We start from the raw sequence: 20,668 nt of genomic DNA, 5'->3' as shown, positions 1-20,668 counted from the left end.
TTTAATGAGAAATATTCTAGTATCGCATCTCCAAGTTCCGACTCAAATACAGTGTCCCTCATGGCCATGTCAGGGAATCTCCATCGCCTTTCAAGCCCCCCTGAGAGCAGGATTCCCAGTTGCATCAGAACAGGGGAGAGGTCTGACAATGTGCGCAGGAGATGACAGGCTGTGCTTACCTGCAGCGCCACCCCTGTGGAGATAAGCCAGTAATCTAACCTGGTCCATGCGTTGTCTAGAGCAGAGTAGTGTGTGTACCCAACCTGGCTGGGGCTGCAGTATCTCCAGGCTTCCACCAACCAGTATGCATCTATAAGATATAACAGCAAACACCTAGCTCTAAGCTTTGTATCTACAGAGGTTGCTGTGCTGTCTCTTGCCGAATCAAGGAGTAAATTAAGGTCCCCACCTAGGTAAATCTGGTCCACCCCCATGCTATCAATATGTGTATGAATGGAATCAAAGAAGTCGGGATCATCCATAATTGGTGCATAAATATTAACAAACCGTGTTCTAACCTACATCCCTTGACAAGCAAATATCGCCCACCAACATCACTGTGCACCGCTATCTCCCTGAACGGCACCCGTCTGTGAATCAAAATTGCAACTCTTCTGGCATAGGAGCTGTACCCTGCAAAATACCTATGTGCCCCCAGTTGGAGGCCAGGGGAGACTTAACAGAGGGTGCCAGGTGCGTCTCCTGTAAAAAGGCGATATCCACCTGGTGGCGGTGCATATAGTTCATGACTTGCTTACATTTACGTGCGTTGTTAAGACCCCTTACATTCCAGGACATCATCACTATGTTAGCTTATAATTGTACCTTATTAGCCATGACCTATGTCATGAAACTTGACTGTATCTAAATAACCATTACTGCACTGTACCAAGACTGTACGACGGAGCCATAATGCTAAATCTTGCTTGAAACCCCAACATCCCCTCACCCTCCTCCCATCCCCCATACCAAACCTCGTGGGGGAATCCCCCCGCCCACAAAAACCAAATTCAAACACAAATGGGAGAGAAGCGTGCTACAATACTGCAACAGTCTTGATAGGTGGAGCTGCACTAGGAGGGTGGCAACACCACGCCGCTTCCCTGGTAACAGTGGCGCACTAACGCCAGCATGAGTAAACATGGTACTTCAGGGTGTCTGCTAACCTCTCCTCAGGCCATAGAGTACAATAAACTAAACTGGGCTTTGCACCTCAGTTAGTCACAGGTCCTCCTTTGTCCGTCAACAACAGCTTGGACTATTTAACTTGCCAAAATAGGTCTGCACTTGCACCAGAGGCTGGGACATTCTGCAAATCCTGCGGTGAGGGTGTCCCCGCACGGCCTTTGAGTAGGTCAGGCCAAATTTCTGAGCATCATGAGGAGTGTCAAAGATATGCGAGTGGCCATCTACATCCACTTTTAGTCGGGCAGGATATAGCATCCCATAGCACAGCCCCAGCTTACGTAGGTTTTCACTCCCAGGGTACTTTCGTCTTGCATCCTGCTCCATTGCAGTGAAGTTCGGGTACAGGGATGTGGATGAACCCCGCCACTCTAGGGGGCCCTTCTCACGCGCCATCCTCAATGCAGTGTCCCTGTCTTTGAGATTAAGCAGGAGAGCTATGATTGGCCTAGGCGGTCAGGCTGGGTAGGGGCGCAGCCCAAGGGTGCGATGCGCTCGTTCCACCACAAATGTGGTCATGATTGCCCTTCCAAAGAGGTCAGATAGTAGCGCCTTCATGAATTCGTCCAGTCGCCCAGTATTGGTAGATTCGAGTACACCCATGACCTGTATGTTGTTGCGCCCTCCCCGCGCCTCCAAATATTTTTTTTTTTTTTTTTTAAAAACCTTTATTCGCATAAATCAGATACACAGCTATTCAGCCGACATCCCGGAGGTTCGGCAGCTAAACAGTCAACACGTGAAGTCCTCCATAGCTCTAATGCAGGAGAATGACAAAGGTTTCATTTTTGAAAACTACCTACAATAAACACAACAAGCAAGGCAGTATACACCACAAATTCGTGCCAGTTTCCAGCGGGGGCGCGGCCCCATTTCCAACATCAAATCAAAGCCACCGATCGGGAGGATGAGGGAGAGCAGAGGCACTAACATTCTAACGGAGGTGCATCAGAAAGACCCAAGTCGGAAGTGAGGCTAGGGGGAAAGTTGCTCCTCTGGCGGTTCAATGACAGGAGGCAGACTTATGCCTCCCCTATATTGGTTCCAACTTCCCCATACCTTATGCCATTTCTTAGGCCTCCCCCGTGCACTATACACCGTTTTCTCCCGAAACATGCTCCAGTCAATGTTGTCCTTCCATGCATCCAGGGTGGGCGGGCTATGAGATCCCCACAGTCGTGCTATATCTCGCTTAGCCACCATATTGCCTAGGGTCGCCCATTGAGTCTGCGCTGCGTCATAATCTGTAGGACCCCACACATTCAAAAGACAGCGCCGCGCCTCTGGGTGCAGTACTATACCCGTGACCTCCTGCATCACAACGTGAATCCGCTTCCAAAAGTCCGCAATCACACCACACTCCCATATGATATGTAGAAAGGTGCCCACCATCCCGCAGCCCCTCTTGCATAACCCATCCTCGGAAAAGCCGATATGAACCAGCCGGGGCCCAGTGACGTAGACTCTGTGCAGTATCTTAAGCTGGACCAGCCGTAGTCTGGCGGGGATCGCGACCTCCTTAGGAGAGGAGACGGTGTATTGCCAATCTACATCGTCCAGCTCAAGGCCGTCCCTAGTCCACTGATCCCGCACCCCCATGAGGAGGTCGGTCCGGACATTCACAAGCTTTTTGTAAATTAGGGAGATTGTGCTCTCCGGCATATGGCCGTCCAGGATCCGGTCCTCCAAGGGAGAGGACTCAGGCACCTTTTCCCCCTCAACGAGCACCGACCGCAGCGCATGGCGCACCTGCGCATACCGGAAATATTCCGTGCCCTCCAGCGCATATTCCGTCCGTAGTTCGTCAAACGACTTAATCCGCCCCTTGGCCAGCAGGTCACCCACCCTGGAGATGCCAATCAGATCCCATTTCTCGAATCCCTTAGAGTGCCAAAGTTTCCCCAGCATATCTGAGTCATACAACGGAGTGGCGAGGGTGAGCCTATCTTTCCAGCCCAACGAGTTCGTGACTGTCTTCCACACATTCACCGCCACCCCGGTCGGCCCCGTGAGGGACCCAGCCGGGGGCCTCGAGTAAAGTGCTCTATAGTAGCCACCCCCACGCAGCAACCACCGGTCCATAGCAAAGCCGGGGCTAAGCGCCGGGCCTTAGACTCCATGGTGGATCGCACTCAGCTGGGAGGCCCAATAGTATCTTCTGATGTCGGGAAGCGCGATACCCCCATCGTACCAAGGAAGAGTTAGTTTTGCTATCGCTATACGCGGACGGCCGTCCCACAGCAGCGAGCGCTGGAGACTCTCAACCTCCCGAAAGTAGCTGGCCGGAACCAGCTCCTGGGTGTTCTGCAGGACATAGAGAAAACGGGGAAGAGACATCATTTTGAATAGCACAGCACGGCCAAGGAGGGAAAGCGGCAGCCGCCGCCAGCCCGCTACATCTCGCCGCGAGCGCGCCAGCGGAGGGACCAGGTTCCTCTCATACCGTACCGTTGGGTCGGTGGAGATATAAATCCCAAGATACATGAAACCCTCCCGGGCGATCTGGATCGGGCAATTCCGCGGGGGAACCGGGACGTCTCCACACAAGGCATACAGATATGACTCCCCCCCCCAGTTAATGGTTAGTCCCGAATTCCTCCCGAAGGAAGTCAAAATGTCGCAGACAACTATGAGGGACTTCCGGGGTGAAGCGAGATAAAGCAGGATATCATCGGCATAGAGGGAGATGCGGTCCTCGTGGTCAGGTGACCAGCGAAGCCCCCTCACCTCCGGGTGCCATCGTATCCAGGCCGCCAGCGGCTCGAGAGCAAGAGCAAACAGCGGCGACAGAGGACAGCCCTGCCTGGTACCTCTCCCCAGCCCGAAAGGGCGGGACGCCCTACCGTTGACCGCGACTTTAGCGAGAGGCTCTTCATATAATAGTCTCACCCAGCCCACAAATCCGGGTCCAAAGCCGAATTTCGCAAGCGCAGCCCACAGGTATTCCCACTCTACCGTATCGAAAGCCATCGTTGCGTCGAGCGCTGCCACAGTGGCCGGCTCCCGCATCGTCTCCACCCTTGCGATCACTCCGTGGATGCGCCTAAGGTTCAACGCGGTGTTACGATGCGGGATGAATACGGATTGGTCAGGGTGGATCAGATCACCGATCACCCTGACCAAACGGTTAGCGAGGATTTTAGCGAGGATCTTCGGCTCGGCATTAAGGAGCGAGATCGGCCTATATGAGCTGCACCTGTTCCTGGGCTTACCATCTTTATGTATGACCACGATTGTTGCCAGGCGCTGGTCGCGTGGGAGGCATCCCATCTCCCGCGCCTCCACGAACATAGCTCGCAAATGCGGAGCGATCTTATCTGGCCGGAGTTTGTAGAACTCAATTGGCAGGCCATTCGGGCCCGAGGCCTTGCCCGAACGTAACGAACGGATAGCCCCCGCGATTTCGTCGACTGTGATATCGCCATCAAGATCGTCCCTGTCTATGTCGGAAAGGCAAGGCAAAGCAAGATCACGCAGGAGTTCACACGAATCCCCCACTGGCCTGTCCGACACGGAGGTATAGACCGTGTGGAAATAATCCGCAAAGCACTGGACTATGCCCTCCGGCTCCCCGACAACGACGCCATCCTCCGTCACGAGGTCTGGCACAACACGATTGACCCGCTCCTTTTTATCCAGCCACGCGATTAATTTCCCGGCCTTGTCCCCGACGTCGTACAGACGGCCCCGCTGTTCCCTACTCAAGGCTTTGGCCGCGTCCGTCACAAGGGCCTTGTACTCCGACTGCTTAAGGGTCAAATTGTGCAGCGCCGCCGCCGTAACCCCCCCCTCCAATGACAGCTCCAATTCCGCGATCTCCGCCTCAATCTGGGCGACCTCCGCGTCTCGCCGACGCTTGGCCGCTACTATCAAGGAGAGGGCCTCTCCCCTAAGCACTGTTTTGAACGCTTCCCACAAAGACACAGCCGACGTGACCGAGCCGAGATTCTCCTGGAAGTAACGATCGACCGCCTTCAGCACCGCACTACGAGTCATAGGGTCCCTGAGATACCACGGGTTAATTGGGGCCACCCTACCCCTTATTCCTCTACCAACATCCATACAGATCCACACCGGCGAATGGTCAGAAATACCCCGTGCCATGTGCCTGGCCTCAGAGACAAAGGAGGCGTGTGCAGCTAGGGTAAGCACATAATCAATTCTGGAGAGACTGCCATGCGCCCCGGAATGGAAAGTGTATTGCCGCTGTGTGGGATGCAGTAGTCTCCAACAATCAACCAGTCCAAGGGTATCTACAAAGTCCGGAAGCCATTTCTGAGCCCCCCCCGAGCTCCTTGGCGGGTGTCTGTCAAGCAATCCGGAGCCTACCGCATTAAAGTCGCCACCCACCACCAACATTCCCTCTGGGAGATCCAACAAAGTCCTCTCTAAGTCCGCAAGTGTGGAAGGTTGCAGTGCAGGAGGGACATAAACCGACACCAGGACCAGCGTCCTGCCCTCCCACCTCCCCGCTACAGCCGCAAAGCGTCCCCTATCGTCAACAGTAGTGGAGTCGACCTCGAAGGGCAGGGAGGACCTGACGAGTATTCCAGCCCCTCTAAACCCCGAGGAAAACCCGGAGTGTGCAACAAACTTGTAGCCTTTCCTATTGAGTGCATAGCACATGTTACCAATCAAGTGCGTCTCTTGCAATAAGACAATATCAGGGGTACATCGCTTCAGGAATTGCAGGACAATCCCACGCTTAATACGATCCCCCAAGCCATTTACATTCCAACTGAGTATTTTTAAGCCCCTACCCCCCATCCCAACATGTAAGGAGACCACCCCCCCCGCGTGGAACCGCACTAGAGTCACAGAAGCTTGAATCCTTACGCCTTGCATAACCAAAAACAACAACAACCCCAACAACAACCCCAATCCACCCCCCACCCTGCACCCCTGCGTAAGCTCTAAAATGCCCCCCAACTTGCAGTGTGCCTGTCGCCCCATACAAAGACTAATCTACAAAAAGAACCCCAGAGGAGGAAAAAGCTCCCATACTGCCCCCGCTACCCCCCGGACTGTCACCCTCCCGGGGGAACCGGAGATCTGGTACTTAAGTCCAGGCTCATTGTTCATCACTGCCACCGTCTGCTCCACCGGAGCGTTCCACGTTAGTCCGTCCTTGGGGCAATGTGTCCAGCCAATCTCCGACCATGTCCGGTGATTCAAAAAAGAAAGTCCGCTCTTCGAACACCACACGCAACCTGGCCGGGAAGAGCATGGCGTATTTCAGTCCCATCTCTCGTAGCCTTCTCTTGACCGCCAGGAAGCCTTGTCGTTGCTTCTGTACCATCTGGGTAAAGTCCGGATAGAAACTTACAGTGGTGTTCTGGAATAGCGTCGGGCCGGACACCCGTGATGCTTGCAGAATGGCATCCCGGTCCCTGAAGTTAAAGATCCTGGCGACAATTGGCCTCGGAGGGGCCCCCACCTTGGGCCTCCCGCCAGGAACTCTGTGGGCCCTTTCAACAGTAAAAAACTTACTAAGGCCTTTGGGCGCCAGATGGTTCACCACCAGGTCCTCCACAAACAGGTCCACTGACTGTTCCTCCGAATTTTCCGGGACCCCAATAATGCGCACGTTATTGCGCCTTGCGCGGCCCTCGAACTCTTCCAACCGTCGGGCAAAGTGATCATTTGCAGTCCGCAAGGTACGGACTTCCAGCTGAAGGCCGGAGACGTCGCCCAGGAGGCCTGCAGTCTTGAGGTCCAAGGACTGAACCCGCTCATTAGTTTTCCCCAGGTCTGCCCGAATCAGATTGACGTCGATCGATATGGCATCCACTTTATGCGCCAGGGTCTCAAATTGTTGCCCGATAGAGGACTTCATCCCCTCGATGGCCCCCATGATATCTTGCAGGGTTGGTTCCGCGGAGGGGGGTGACACGTCCTTCAAGGCCTCCAGTGTCTGTCCCGATCCGCCCGGTGACCCCTTCTGGTGGGCATAGCGGTCCATGTTGTTAGTCTGGGTGTAGCCTCCCCGCCTGGTACTTTTGGGCTTCTGTTTTTCGGCGTCCGATTTACTCGACATCGCTATCTGCCGCGGGGACAATCTCTTTGCCCATACAGAGTAGACAACCATGCAGCCAGTGACTGGCGCTACCCACGTCCAGGCCGGGCGCGGTGGAGACAGGAAAGCGAAAGCGAAAGTGAAAGTGAGGACACCTTCCTTCCGACGACTCGCCCCTCGCGTGGCCGCTGTTGTTCAATTAGTGCACGGGCACTGTGCCAACGCAAGTCCCGGGCAACTTCGGGGGAGTAGGCCACAAACTTCCAGGCAGTACAACTTCGGTCTCCGGTGGGCGATTTCGATCCGGACAACGGCTCTCGCCTCAGCAACGGCTCCCCTCCAATATTCCGGGCATCAAAAGCAGGATAATAGACAGGATATCTGCCGGAGGGAGCGAGGGTCTCGGGAGCTCTAGGCTCACGCGGCCATCTTGATCACGCGCTAAGCTCCTCCCCCCCCCGCGCCTCCAAATATTAATTCTTTATGAGGACTGACCTGAGGAGTTTCTCCATACGTGCAAGCTTTTTGGTGGTCTGGGTGGTGCCATCCTCCTGGTCGGAGATTCTGTCCTCAACTGACTCCCATGGTGTCCAACCTTTTATCCAGGGCGTCGAAACGTGTGTCCAAGGCTTTGAATCCCGCCCGAAGTTCCATAAGCATGGTGTCTGACCCTGCCGCTGCAGCCGTGTGCGTTCCTCCACCCACGCCATGCTGGACGGCTGTATCTATGTGCTTTGACCTGGTGGCTTGAACATGAGAGTTCTCTGCTTGGGGTCCTTCCGGCCCCTGCCCCAGGCCAGAGGGCCCTACTAGGTTCCAGTATTGAGGGCGAAATGTGCCACTTGACTGTCCCTGTGAGTGCCCCTATGCTTTCTGGCACTAAATCCTGTGCTTGCACTCTTCCTGTGGTGCGTTCCAATGTGGGTGTCCGTGTCCTCTATGCCCACATGGTGGATATGACTGGTGGTCGGCCGCTGATGTCGCTCATCGGTATGCACGAGCTGTGGCAGCGGGGAGGGCTTCTAATAGCGTCCTACAGCTCCCGGCCGATGGCCGGTTCCCAGGTTCACCCGTGGACCCCGTCACCACGGTGCCCCTTGGGAGCATCTGGGGGACTTACTAGGGTATGCCTAATGTTCCTGGGTGCCCCCATCACTTCCACTTGACCCACGTCTATCTTCAAGCGAGCCAGCCCACAGCCAACTCCTCCCAGCATCGCTGGAGTGCCAGCCAGCTCATTATCACTCGATCCCCCGGCTTCATGTGCAGATACAGCCCTCTTCTCACTCGGGCTACACACCTCAGTGCCGATCTGCACCACGGACGCCCCCAGTGTCACATTTAGTGCCGGAGCACTCTGCAACTTCTCCTACACCATCGCCAATCCTGTTGAGGCAGTCTGTTTCTGAGGTGCTATGGCCGGAGCTCCAAGCCTAAGTGGCCATTATGGTCGGCAGTTTGTCCACGCCACCCAGGCACCAAATGGTTAATTCCAGAAAATGCCAACTTTCTCAAGTAGGAATTTTTGGAATTGTGGTCTAAAATCCCACTTTACCATTAAAGAGAAATTTAAAATACAATTCTTTTGAGACCAAACATGACTTTTCTACCTCTTCCCAATCGAACGTTAGCACTTATTAAATGTAAAAAGGTAATCCAACATTATCCTAGGAGAGAGGTAGACCATGCAGTAATCAAAAACTAATTCAAGAGTTTTTCTTTACCAGGACATGTAAAACCTAAAAGTACATGTCCAACTTTTCAGATACAGTGCACCTGCCGGATGGGCTGTTTAGGGCCTACCTTAGGGGTGAAAAATGTATTAACAAGGAAGGTTTAGGCTTGGAAAAAGGTTTATTTTTCCAAGACGAACTGGCAGTTTAAAACTGCAAAGTAAAAAATGTTTTCCTTTTCGAATCCAATGTTTGCTAATTCATTCACACATGTTATTGGTAACAACTACCAAGATCAGGTATTCACCAAAAAACACTCCTTATAGTGGAACACTTGAATGCAAGGCAACGTAAATTTATAAAGAATCAATTAAATGATTTATTTAATTCACAAGGTTTCTTTAACCACAATCAGATCATAAAAAATGCATTGGTTTTTAAATAAAACAAAGACACATTAAAAACAAGTTAAATTTAAAAAAACTACTAAATGAGACAAAAGCACAAATCAAGGAGATTTTGAAAAAAGACAGTCAATTTGTCATAAATCCGTTAATTCGGAAACCTAATGGGCAACAATTGAATAAGGGTTAACTTCCTCATTTGACACAGGTATTGTATGCCCCCTTCCAAATTTAACATAACGTGATTGCGTCGACGCGTTTCGGAGGTAATTCGAAGTTTGTGACCTCCTTCTTCAGGACTATTAGAAATGGAATCTCCTTATCCATAAACTTTTGCCTGTGCGACCAGCGCACTAGGTTTCCTGATTGGTTTTGCTGCGCTCCTGCGGGAATGGTATTTTCAATTAAACACTTCCCTGGGCTTTCAAAGTTCTTCGTGGGTGTGGGCAAAGGACATCTTTTGTGCTTCTTTGTAGGTCACCTTATTCCTTATGTTCAACAATTATGAGCTGTTAGGGATTCTTTTACTGCTCCGGGTACAATCAATTCGTGGCTGTTAAAGTCCGACGATCTACGTTCCCGGGCAGCTACTTCCGCGATTGGCCGCGATCGGAAGACGCGGAAGTAGCTGCCCGGGAACGTAGATCGTCGGACTTTAACAGCCACGAATTGATTGTACCCGGAGCAGTAAAAGAATCCCTAACAGCTCATAATTGTTGAACATAAGGAATAAGGTGACCTACAAAGAAGCACAAAAGATGTCCTTTGCCCACACCCACGAAGAACTTTGAAAGCCCAGGGAAGTGTTTAATTGAAAATACCATTCCCGCAGGAGCGCAGCAAAACCAATCAGGAAACCTAGTGCGCTGGTCGCACAGGCAAAAGTTTATGGATAAGGAGATTCCATTTCTAATAGTCCTGAAGAAGGAGGTCACAAACTTCGAATTACCTCCGAAACGCGTCGACGCAATCACGTTATGTTAAATTTGGAAGGGGGCATACAATACCTGTGTCAAATGAGGAAGTTAACCCTTATTCAATTGTTGCCCATTAGGTTTCCGAATTAACGGATTTATGACAAATTGACTGTCTTTTTTCAAAATCTCCTTGATTTGTGCTTTTGTCTCATTTAGTAGTTTTTTTAAATTTAACTTGTTTTTAATGTGTCTTTGTTTTATTTAAAAACCAATGCATTTTTTATGATCTGATTGTGGTTAAAGAAACCTTGTGAATTAAATAAATCATTTAATTGATTCTTTATAAATTTACGTTGCCTTGCATTCAAGTGTTCCACTATAAGGAGTGTTTTTTGGTGAATACCTGATCTTGGTAGTTGTTACCAATAACATGTGTGAATGAATTAGCAAACATTGGATTCGAAAAGGAAAACATTTTTTACTTCACAGTTTGTCGGAGCTCTATTTCCTTTTCGAGAATATAGAGCCCCTCTCTTACCTTGTTTTAAGTTTAAAACTGCACACAGGCTGCAATAGGCTGCAATAGTGGGCCTAGGACTTCGGGATACTTAAGTAAGTAGCACAATATGTAGCATTTAATTTCCAGGACCTGGGAGTACATGTAGTATCTCTTTACTTGATACTCACAAGTAAATTAAATGTGCCAATTAGGTGTAACCCAAATTTACCATGTTTAAAGGGATGAGCACAAGCACTTTAGCACTGATTTTTGCAAAAGTAAAGTGCACAGTCTCCAGGGCCAACAAAAAGGGGTTCAGAAAATAGGAAGAGAGGAGCCGAGACACATTAAATTGTTTCCAACTCTGACTGACTTGTCTTATAGCCCCATGACGACGGACTTGAGTCTTGCTCTGTGAAAGGGATGTCTTTAACCATCTGGCAGACATGCCTTCAACACAGACAGAATTCCAACCGCATCACATACTATTTCCAGCTCTGTGACTGATTTGTCTCAGTCCCTGTGACTGACCTAGTTCCAGCCCAATGCATAACATAGCTCTAGTATTGTGAGTGCCATTTTGTCAGTCCTAGCTGACTATTTTTCCAGCCCCACACATCTCAGGCAGGCAGGTATCTTGCCCCATGGCTGAAAACATCTCTGAGTTGCAGTTATAAGCTTGATATTTGAGTTTTGTAAATTTGATGTAAGTTAAGGGCAGTTCTATCTGCACACAGATTCCGAGGCAGCAGGCAGGCGCTATGAAAGGATCCCTCAGCTTAATGACCAGAACTACTGCATCAATTTTTGCTGTGACATGAATGTGGCATTTGCTCCTAGTAAGCCATGGCTTCTTTGGGTAACTTAGCTCCTTAAAGGGAAAGAATTTAATTCCAGGAAAGTTGTGCTATACAAATGCAATAGCACTAGAGGTTATGAGGCTCTTCAATTCATGTTTATAAACTGGGAATTGTTTGGCATGTTTGAAGCCATTTATTAAAAATGAAGGTATATTTAATGAATAATTTATTTACTTACCAGTGTTGTAGGCATGCACAAGAAGACCCTTTGACTATCATATAAAAAGGATGTCCGTTCCAAACAAATTTGACAGCCACATGTTAAGGTGATGAGTGGCTTTCTAAAATCTTTCATCTCCATTTTCTTCTTAACATGATTTGCAAGAAATGTTACAAAGAAAGCCCCCCCACCCACCAAAATAATTTTTTATGAAAAGATTAAGCATTGTAAACACACTGGACACTACTTTTTTTTTTTTAACTAATCATAATATACTTTTGAGGGACAATTGCAAACTGTTTTCACAAACTCCTTAGCGCCCCCTGTAGTGTCCTAGTTGTCCATGAAGTAATCACAACAAATTAGATGTCAGCTGCACAAAAGGCAGTGTTTTGTATCACTGGCTCAACGGACAATATTTTTCAATGCTTGGTTATTCCTGAACAGAGCTTCACAAACTCCCAGTCCGGTCACCTTCTTAATGTATTTGCAGTTCTTGCACTGGGCCACTTTGTAGTACGTGCCACTTCTTTGTTGTAGACCAGTCCAGGACTGCTACTAGCTGGAGCAACGTCTTAAGAGGCTACTGGTGCCTGAGTTTACTTGTGTTGCTAGTGGCTGATCAAGGGATCAGTGCTTCCTTGAATAGGCTACTACTTGATCATGGAGACTACTGCCTAATGAGCAGACTACTTCTCTGTCAAGGAATATTATCTGAGCAGAGATCTATGGCAATGTAGTGAGGGGTGCTGCCTAAATGCGTAATTAAGGCAATACTTCATTATCTGAGAATTCTAGTTATTCAGGGATTTCTAGCATGATGGTGAGGGGTCTTCTTCCTTATTTTCTGAGTAAGGGGCTACTTCATTCTAGAGGATTACTGGCTGATCAGAAATCTGTGCCATACTGAAGTGGACTGGGTCATCTTCTTTACTTCCTGATTCAGGGACTACTTCATCATCAAGGAATATTATCTGAGCATGGATCGGTTATCTGTGGCATGATGATGTGGGTGTCTGCGGCCTTACTGCCTTATTAAAGCACTACTTTATTATCGAGGAATACTATTTTATCATTTCTTTCCACTTGCCCACCACATACATACTCGAATGTTTAACATTGGTAACCAAATCCCCAGGTTTCACACCTTGTGTTTCCACCGTTGTCACATCAGTTTGAATCTTGTTTGCATCTTTAAAGTACATCGTCTAGAAATATGCTTCTGTTTTCTGCTTATGTTTTAGATTTCCCCTGATGAAGGGATTCTACAAAATCCCGAAATGCATTGGGCTTCAACACAGTGAAGACAATAACAACCTGATTGATTTTTTTCCTTATTGGATACCTTTGTAACTTGAATATAATGCATTTATTTCCTCATATATTGTGAAATCAACAATATTAATGTGATGATTAAATCTCTTTGTTTTCTATTTGCTGTGATAAATTGAATGAAAGTTACTTATCACATCATCCACTCGCAATTAAGAATTATTCATTCAAACATTATATATTGACGATGTATATCCAGGGATTTTTTCCCCGCCCAGTGAACAGTGCGAGGTACTAAGTGGGTTTTCCCATTTTTCTTTTTCCTTGATCAGAAATCTGTGCCATACTGAAGTGGACTTGGTCATCTTCTTTACTTCCTCATTCAGGGACTACTTCATCATCAAGGAATATTATCTGAGCATGGATCGGTTATCTGTGGCATGATGATGTGGGTGTCTGCGGCCTTACTGCCTTATTAAAGTACTACTTTATTATCGAGGAATACTATTTTATCATAGATCTAAGGCGTGATGGTGTTGAGTGGGTCATCTTCCTTACTTCCTGATTCTGGGACTACTTTATCATCAAGGAATATTATCAGAGCATGGATCAGGGATTTATGACATGATGATATGCTTCTGCGGCCTTCCTGCCTGATTAAAAGACAAATTAATTTTTTGAGGAATGGTAACTGATCAGCCATCTCTGACATGATGGAGTGGGTCTGCTGACTTACTGCCTCATTAAGGCACAATCTCTTGATCGAGGATTACTCTCTGATCAGAGGTGTAAGGCATGATGGTCTGGGGTCTGCTGCCTGATAGAATAGGAATAATGCTGCAGCTGCTGGACATGGCTCACTTCCTGATGGGGAGGACACCGGACAATCTCCTGTGGGGCTAAGTTATGAAAGCTGGACAGCTACCTGATTTGGGCAGTACTGTTTGATGCTTGAGTTGTCTGGAGGAGGGTTTACTGCAGGGAACGGCGATTATATTTCGAGGAGTCTAGGGAGGACTACTGTCTGGTGTATCTGGTGTACCTTTTATCTCTTCAGGCGGAACTTACCTCACAAGGCAGTGGATCCCCCTGTCTAGCAGAACATCACTTTCCTGAATAGGTTTATCCCCGATGCTGCAGGTTAACTGTCCATCTGGCTGTGGTGCTTAACATTTGAGGTAGACCAGTCACAATAGTCTTAGGCATTAGTCGACCCATCCTGGAATGCTGAGTCATTGAGTGAAAACTGCTGCATGTGAGGGAAGAGAAATGCATTCAGGACTAATTATCCTCCATCAGGTTGTAGCATCTCCTTCAGCAGGGAACGAGCCAGTTAGTCAGTAAATAATTGCCAAATTAAGCCCCTTTCAATAGGTGTGTGTGTGGCCACTGATTTGATGCTGACCTAGCAGCATACAGTGTTGAATTTAAGTCACACTAAGGGCTAACAGTGATCATTTACTTACAGAGACACCTGCTGGTATTAGCCACCCACTAGAAGTCCAATGAAAACCTGCAATCACCAACGATAAACATTATCTCTAAATGAACCTTATGAATGTTTAAACATGTAAGGAGAACTCTGGGAGTCCTGGGACCAAGACTGTGTAACTCACTGACCCCAAGCCTGGGACGACACCGCGCTACAATTTCAGAAATAGTCTGAATGATGTTCCAGTGTCAATGCAACTGAACTCCCCATCTCTGGGAAGAAGGACTGAAGACTATTGCACCAGGATCCTCCCAACACCAGTTGGAATCCAAGCCCTATTTCGGTATTCCACCTTGCGCTACTTAATAAACTGACTGAAGCAAATAGCACTCTATAAAAATCTAAATATGTACAATCATTTCATTGTTTTTTATACTCTGCCTCGAAACCATCACTTTCAAGCTCTGTGTATCTATGTATGCATGTTTGTTATTTCTATAGCACAAACTTAGCCAAAAGACAGTGGAACACTGTACATGGGGAAAGTCAGGCATAAAGTCAACAAGTGATAGGAGAGAGGTAGCTGGGTTGTGGATGGTTAATGCATTCTGATGTTGTGTTCTTTAAAGAGGCGAGTCTTCAACTCCTTCTTAAATTTGAGCAGCGTTGGGTGGTCCTGATTGATACAGGGATGTTGTTCAATCACAGATTTATTTTAACATGGGAGCCTTTGTTAATGCACAATGCACTCAAGAAATCAGAGAATATTTTAAAAACATGTTTTTTGTTTTTCTTTCAGTTTCCCAGGTTTTCACTTATCTGCCGAACCTTAAGAGGCATGGGGTAAGTGCTGTTCACAGTTGTTTCTCACTGTAGGTAGCCGGATGCCCAGTTTCTGATGCATTACAGTGGGAAGCGCATTTGTGTCCATGCGTAGTTGTCTTCCTGGCACACGAAGACTAAAACCGAGGCTGAGTAATGTAGAGAATGATCATTATGATAAAATAATTCCATTTATCCAAGTGTTAAGTTTTGAAAGAAGATATTTAAGCTGTGTATCTATGGTGTTTACAAGGGTTCGAAATTCATGCAATTCTTCAAACATAAATGAATTTGTAAAGTGAAATGACCTAAAATAATAACAAACTTAAGGAATATAAAATGCATCACTTATATATATGATATAGAACACCAAGTTTTCACATATATTACAATATGAAAGGTTCTCCATGAGGATAGTGTCAGCAGCAAGTGTTGCATTCACACTGCAGAGAGAAATCCAATATCTCTTATTAGGCCACCGTGGGGTGGTCATTTTCTTGGGATTTTGTAGTTTATAATCTTTGGTCTGGAATGAAAGGTATGAATACCTCTGGTGTTTGCTCCTGATGCTGGCTCACTACACTTTGGGCCAGATGTACAAAGCAGAGTCTGCCTCAAAAATGCTTTTGTTTTGCAAATTAAACTTATTTTATAAGAGCAGGCAGTGGTCCCATGAACCAATCTCTACTCGTAAAAATTGAAACTTAAACGTTTCATGTTTTGTTTTTGAAACGCATCCTGATTTCCTTGAAAATAAACTGGCTGCATTTAAATAAATATATTGCTTTATTAAAAAGCAGTCACAGATATAGTGGTCTCCCGACACCAGCAGGCCACCATCCCAGTCATTGCTGTGATCCTAGTGAGTCACAAATTGTGAACTACTTCATTAATATTCGTGAGGTAGGTGGATTTGCAACCCCCTCTAGGAATCGCTATGTTAAAAATAATGGCCAGATGTACAAAAAGTAGAAATTGCGTTTTCCAAATTGTGATTCTTACCGAATCGCAATTAGGAAATCGCAATTTCATTATGTAACAAAATTTACCACTTTTAATTAGCAATTCCTAGTGGGTCGCAAATCGATCTACGTCATGAATATTAAGGAAGTAGGTCGCAATTTGTGCCCCTTTAGGAATTGCAGCCATCACAGTTCATCAGACTACCATGTCTGTGATTGCTTTTTCTTTTTTATTGCTGCCCATTTTCCTTAAAGGGAAATGGGATGCATTTAAAAATGGGACCACTGTCTGCTCTTAAATATTTTTTCAACATTTCCAAAGGGAAAGGGGTCCCAATGGGGCCTGCTCCCTTTGCGAACGGGTTACCACCACTATTAAAATGGTGGTAAAGTATTACTGTTCTGTGACCGGAATTCAGTTGCAAAACAGTTATACATGCAATACCAATTTGGTATATGGAAGGGACGCCCAAAACATGCCCCTTCCAAATACTGAATCACAAATGCAAATTGTAATTTTGTAACAAATTATCTAAAGGCATTTTGTACATTTGAAACAGCATTTTTCTGGTCGCAAATGCCCCGATTCTGTGAATTTGGCCGTTTGTGACTGGAAAAATACCTTGCACATTTGGCCCCAACTCTTTAGTACATTAGAAATTGTGATTTTCAAATTGCGATTCAGTAAGAATCGCAATTTGGACATCACAGCCCTTCATTTCTGAACATCTGGCACAAAATGCCAATGTACTCCTTGCTATGTCCACCTGTAAAATGACACAGTTTGGTCATCTATTATGCTCAGGATTAAATCTATTCCACTCCACTTAATTGAATTTAAAGGGTGGATAACATGGTTGCCTATTGCTGTTTAGGGTTCAGCACGGATGGATTTAACTGATTTGGTTTTAACAAAGTTTTTACCATTTTGAAGTCTTGCCGAACAGAGCTGTAGCTGGGTGTGGCAGCGCAAATGCCTTTCTAAATATATGAAATTGAGTTTATTTAGTCAAGATTTTCGATGCATTGTTGCATGTTTAGGTCTCGCCTAGGCAGCGCTTGCGCTGTCTCGTTGAGACATGCAGTATACACTATAGTGTGGAAGCTTCGTGGAAGCTCCACCCACTCTCCGCCCATCATTTTCATTGGATTGTGTCTTAAATGCAGCCTTGAGATTGGTTGTAGGCGTGTTAGTCCCTCCTTATGATTGACATGTCTTCAATTGTATCCTTCCACGGCTATTGGCCCCTTTACTCCACAGACTACTTTCTTCTGTACCTTCCCCCCTCCCTCCCGCAGTCTGATGCCTTCTCGCGCCCTCCCTTTTCCCGAGTCCTATTGCAGGGCCAATGCTTGTTTTAACAGAAAGCAAGAAACTGCTGTACCGATTAAAGCTGTTTGTTTTAACAGTTGACTCCCTGGAGTATCGCAGTGGAACAATCAGTGATGCACACGCAATCCCTGCCTTTCGATTTTCAGGGCAGTGCGTCTCTTCGGCATTACTGTATTGTAGCATGCAGTTAACAGTGCCCTGGGGGCACAAGCAGGGACCGACTACAGTGCTCCTGTATTAGCACGTAGTCTGCTGTGCCCCCGGGGCACAAGCAGGCATCCCATTCGGTGTGCTTTTTCTCTGGTGAACGGGAACACGAAAAGAGCGAGTACGGCAGACATGGACACTAGTAAGGCTTTTATTTAAGCTATGTGGTCAGTCGAATTGTGTCTCCCTAGCCTGCAGCTCGATATGCATGTATTAAATATCGGTATTCAATAACATATCTGGGTTCAATAAAGTTTTTTTTTTCATAGTGTTCGGCCCTTGTGTTAACTTTTAGAATGAATTGGTCCTCTAGAAGGGCAAAACTCATTTTGGGGGGTACATCAGGTTCAGCAGACGGGGACTGGCGGCGACAAAGCATCAAACGCTCTGGTAAATATGAAATGTGAAGAGCAGAGCGATGCTTCCAAGTTCACCCCTGAACACCAAGAGCAGCGCGGTCCAGGGTAGGAGCAGCTCTGAGACGGCTCTGGCACTGCTCATCATCAGAGGGACAACAGCAGGCTCCCCGCTAAAGCGAGCTGTGGCTCTCTGGGAGCAAGATGAGCCCTGTGCGCTTCCCAGTCACTCAATGCACACTGTGCATCTGAAGAGCTGCCACCAATTAGCTTAACCCTAAAAAATAAAGCAGCTTCCCGTTTTTTATGTGCAGTCTCTGAGAACACCAAAAAACAATGAATGTATTTTTTCTAGTGCTGACTTCCGAAAGAGCCTCTGTGTAAAGAGATCACACAATTTTAAATGTATTTGTCACACGCCTTCAGAATAAGCAGTAGGGTGATTTGCACATGATAAACAACCTGCTCCCTGGCAGAGAGTATGGCAGTTTGCTTGTGTTGTATTCCGTGTGTTGTCCACTGTATTGCTCTCGTGCCTTGCAATCAGCTGGGCTTTCTAGAACCCCCAGCTGACAGTTAATTATTTCATTTGCCAGCGGAGCCCGGCCTCTGCGGTCGCCGCCCTTGCGTTCTCTCCATTCTTTCAACCTGTGTTGGTCTACAATAAATATAAATTTGACTGCACCTTTCCTGCATCCGTTTTCGTCTTTACAGTTTGTCTTCAGTGATCCTGGCAGTATTGCAAAACAGTAGTTTGTGCTGACCTTTAGGACTCAAGCTACTAGCTACACCTTCCTGATGAGGCCCCGCATGCCAAAACCAGTTTGTTCAGTTTGGGTCACGACTCGCACTATTCCGTTCGTGGCAGAAGAGGTGCCACAAGGCTGGCTGAAGCCAATTTAGGATTGATTTTGTTCCTATTTGGAGACGACATCGCCAGCAGGTCGAGCTGAACTGCTTCTAATTTGGGCAGGGCCAAGGCGGAGGTGCATAACGTTGGCCCTTGTCTGTTGTGGTACATTGAGCTAAAAATATGGACTGGAATGTGGCTGACTGCCTAAGAATAATTGAAGGTTTCCATTCATAACCTTTTTTTTTCCGTTTCTCATAATATATATATTATGTACACGTATGTCACACTTCTTACCTGCAACATTTGACTTTTGAAAATCACATGTGACGTACGCTTTCAATCGCTCAAAGCTTAAGTTTGGTTTATACCAAGAAAAACATTTGCCATCGGTGATCATTAAAAGACGCTAGTGTATCTGTGTTTTCAACCGATGCCTTTTATTCACTCTGAGAGGAAACTGACAGCTGTTTATGACATGCAGTCAACAATTTTTTTATTAAATCAGCATCACAGAACATATTTACGGTTAGAATAATAAATACAAAGATGTCGAAATCATAGGCTTAGAGGGGGCGCAGGACTAACTGGATTTCGGAATATAAAATAGGGATTTGTATTGATTACATTTACATAGTGAGAATAATTTGCATCGTATGTTATCTTAACATTGTGAGTGATAGATGATTTAAGAGCATCTTAGATTTGTAAGTCAACCTCAGCCCATACTTCAGTATTACAAGAGGTTTCAGTCGCACAATAAAGAGAGTTTTCAGGGCTTTTATTTAGAAAGAAATATATGGCAACACATGGTAGACAAGCAATCAGCATGCCAGTAAAAGCTTTAAATTGTAATGTTTAAAAACCACGTAAGTCTCCTATTCATAATATGCATTTGCCAGAAATAGTCAAGAGCCATTATAGTGTTGACTCAACATAGTAAGGAAGAGGGTCTGTACAAAGAGGGATGGGAATTTTTCGTATAAACATGACTTAATGTTCCCTGTTTTGCTGAGTATATCTTACAACAAACCATGATTCATGAATATAAATGCCTTAACACATTTTTAATTTAAATACCCTTATCTTCATATTACCTGCCGTTCAGTACCTCTACCGTGTGGGTTCTGTTGTACGCTGTGCCTGCTGTCTCAAACGGCGTCTGCGTCAGATGTTGCTTGCAGTACTTGGAATACACTAACCCCCGGCTAGCTGTTCAGTCTTAAGAGATAATTTGGGACAACTTTAAGACTGATTTGCAGATGGTGGGTCCTCTTCTCTAATGCCACAAATTAGTAAAGAAATATTGTATGAAAATTTACCTAGAGTGCCTACTTTAGATTATTTCAGGTTTATTTGTATTTGTGTTTCTCAATAAGTCACCTAGACAGATGCGCCAAAAACAGTTTAGATGATGCATACATTTACAGCAGTGTACCAAGGAGAAGGTTATTACATTGGCCGCCATGTCATAATATGCACTAGTCTAGGCAGCAATGGTAATAGGTTCATATAATGAATTACTTCATCCTTGTTATTTAAACTTTTCAACATGCAGTATTTTCTTTTCGACCCAGTTGTCCCCTTTTCTCAGATTCGTTTAATCTACGCTTCATTTTCCTCCTTTCTCTAACATGCTTTCTGTTCCATTTCCTTTCCTCTTTCATTTCTTTGGTAGGTAAAAAACATTGTCATTTACAATGCCAATACCTCTAACTTT

At 46.5% G+C, this 20,668-nt stretch overlaps 1 protein-coding gene across 1 annotated transcript in view; it reads left to right on the top strand.

Annotated features, from left to right (window-relative positions):
* Positions 1–20,668, top strand: part of LOC146835077 (vitamin D3 hydroxylase-associated protein-like) — a 305,937-nt gene that overhangs the window by 212,074 nt on the left and 73,195 nt on the right. The window contains exon 11 of the mRNA XM_085602744.1: positions 15,218–15,261. Within this exon, the coding sequence (XP_085458870.1) occupies positions 15,218–15,261 (44 nt within the window). The remainder of the gene's footprint in view (positions 1–15,217; positions 15,262–20,668) is intronic.

The sequence above is a fragment of the Triturus cristatus genome, chromosome 4_2 (assembly GCF_964204655.1).
Source record: "Triturus cristatus chromosome 4_2, aTriCri1.1, whole genome shotgun sequence".
Classification (NCBI taxonomy): domain Eukaryota; kingdom Metazoa; phylum Chordata; class Amphibia; order Caudata; family Salamandridae; genus Triturus; species Triturus cristatus.
The sequence above is the reverse complement of the archived record's forward strand: the minus strand, read 5'-3'. Positions and strand labels throughout refer to the sequence as shown.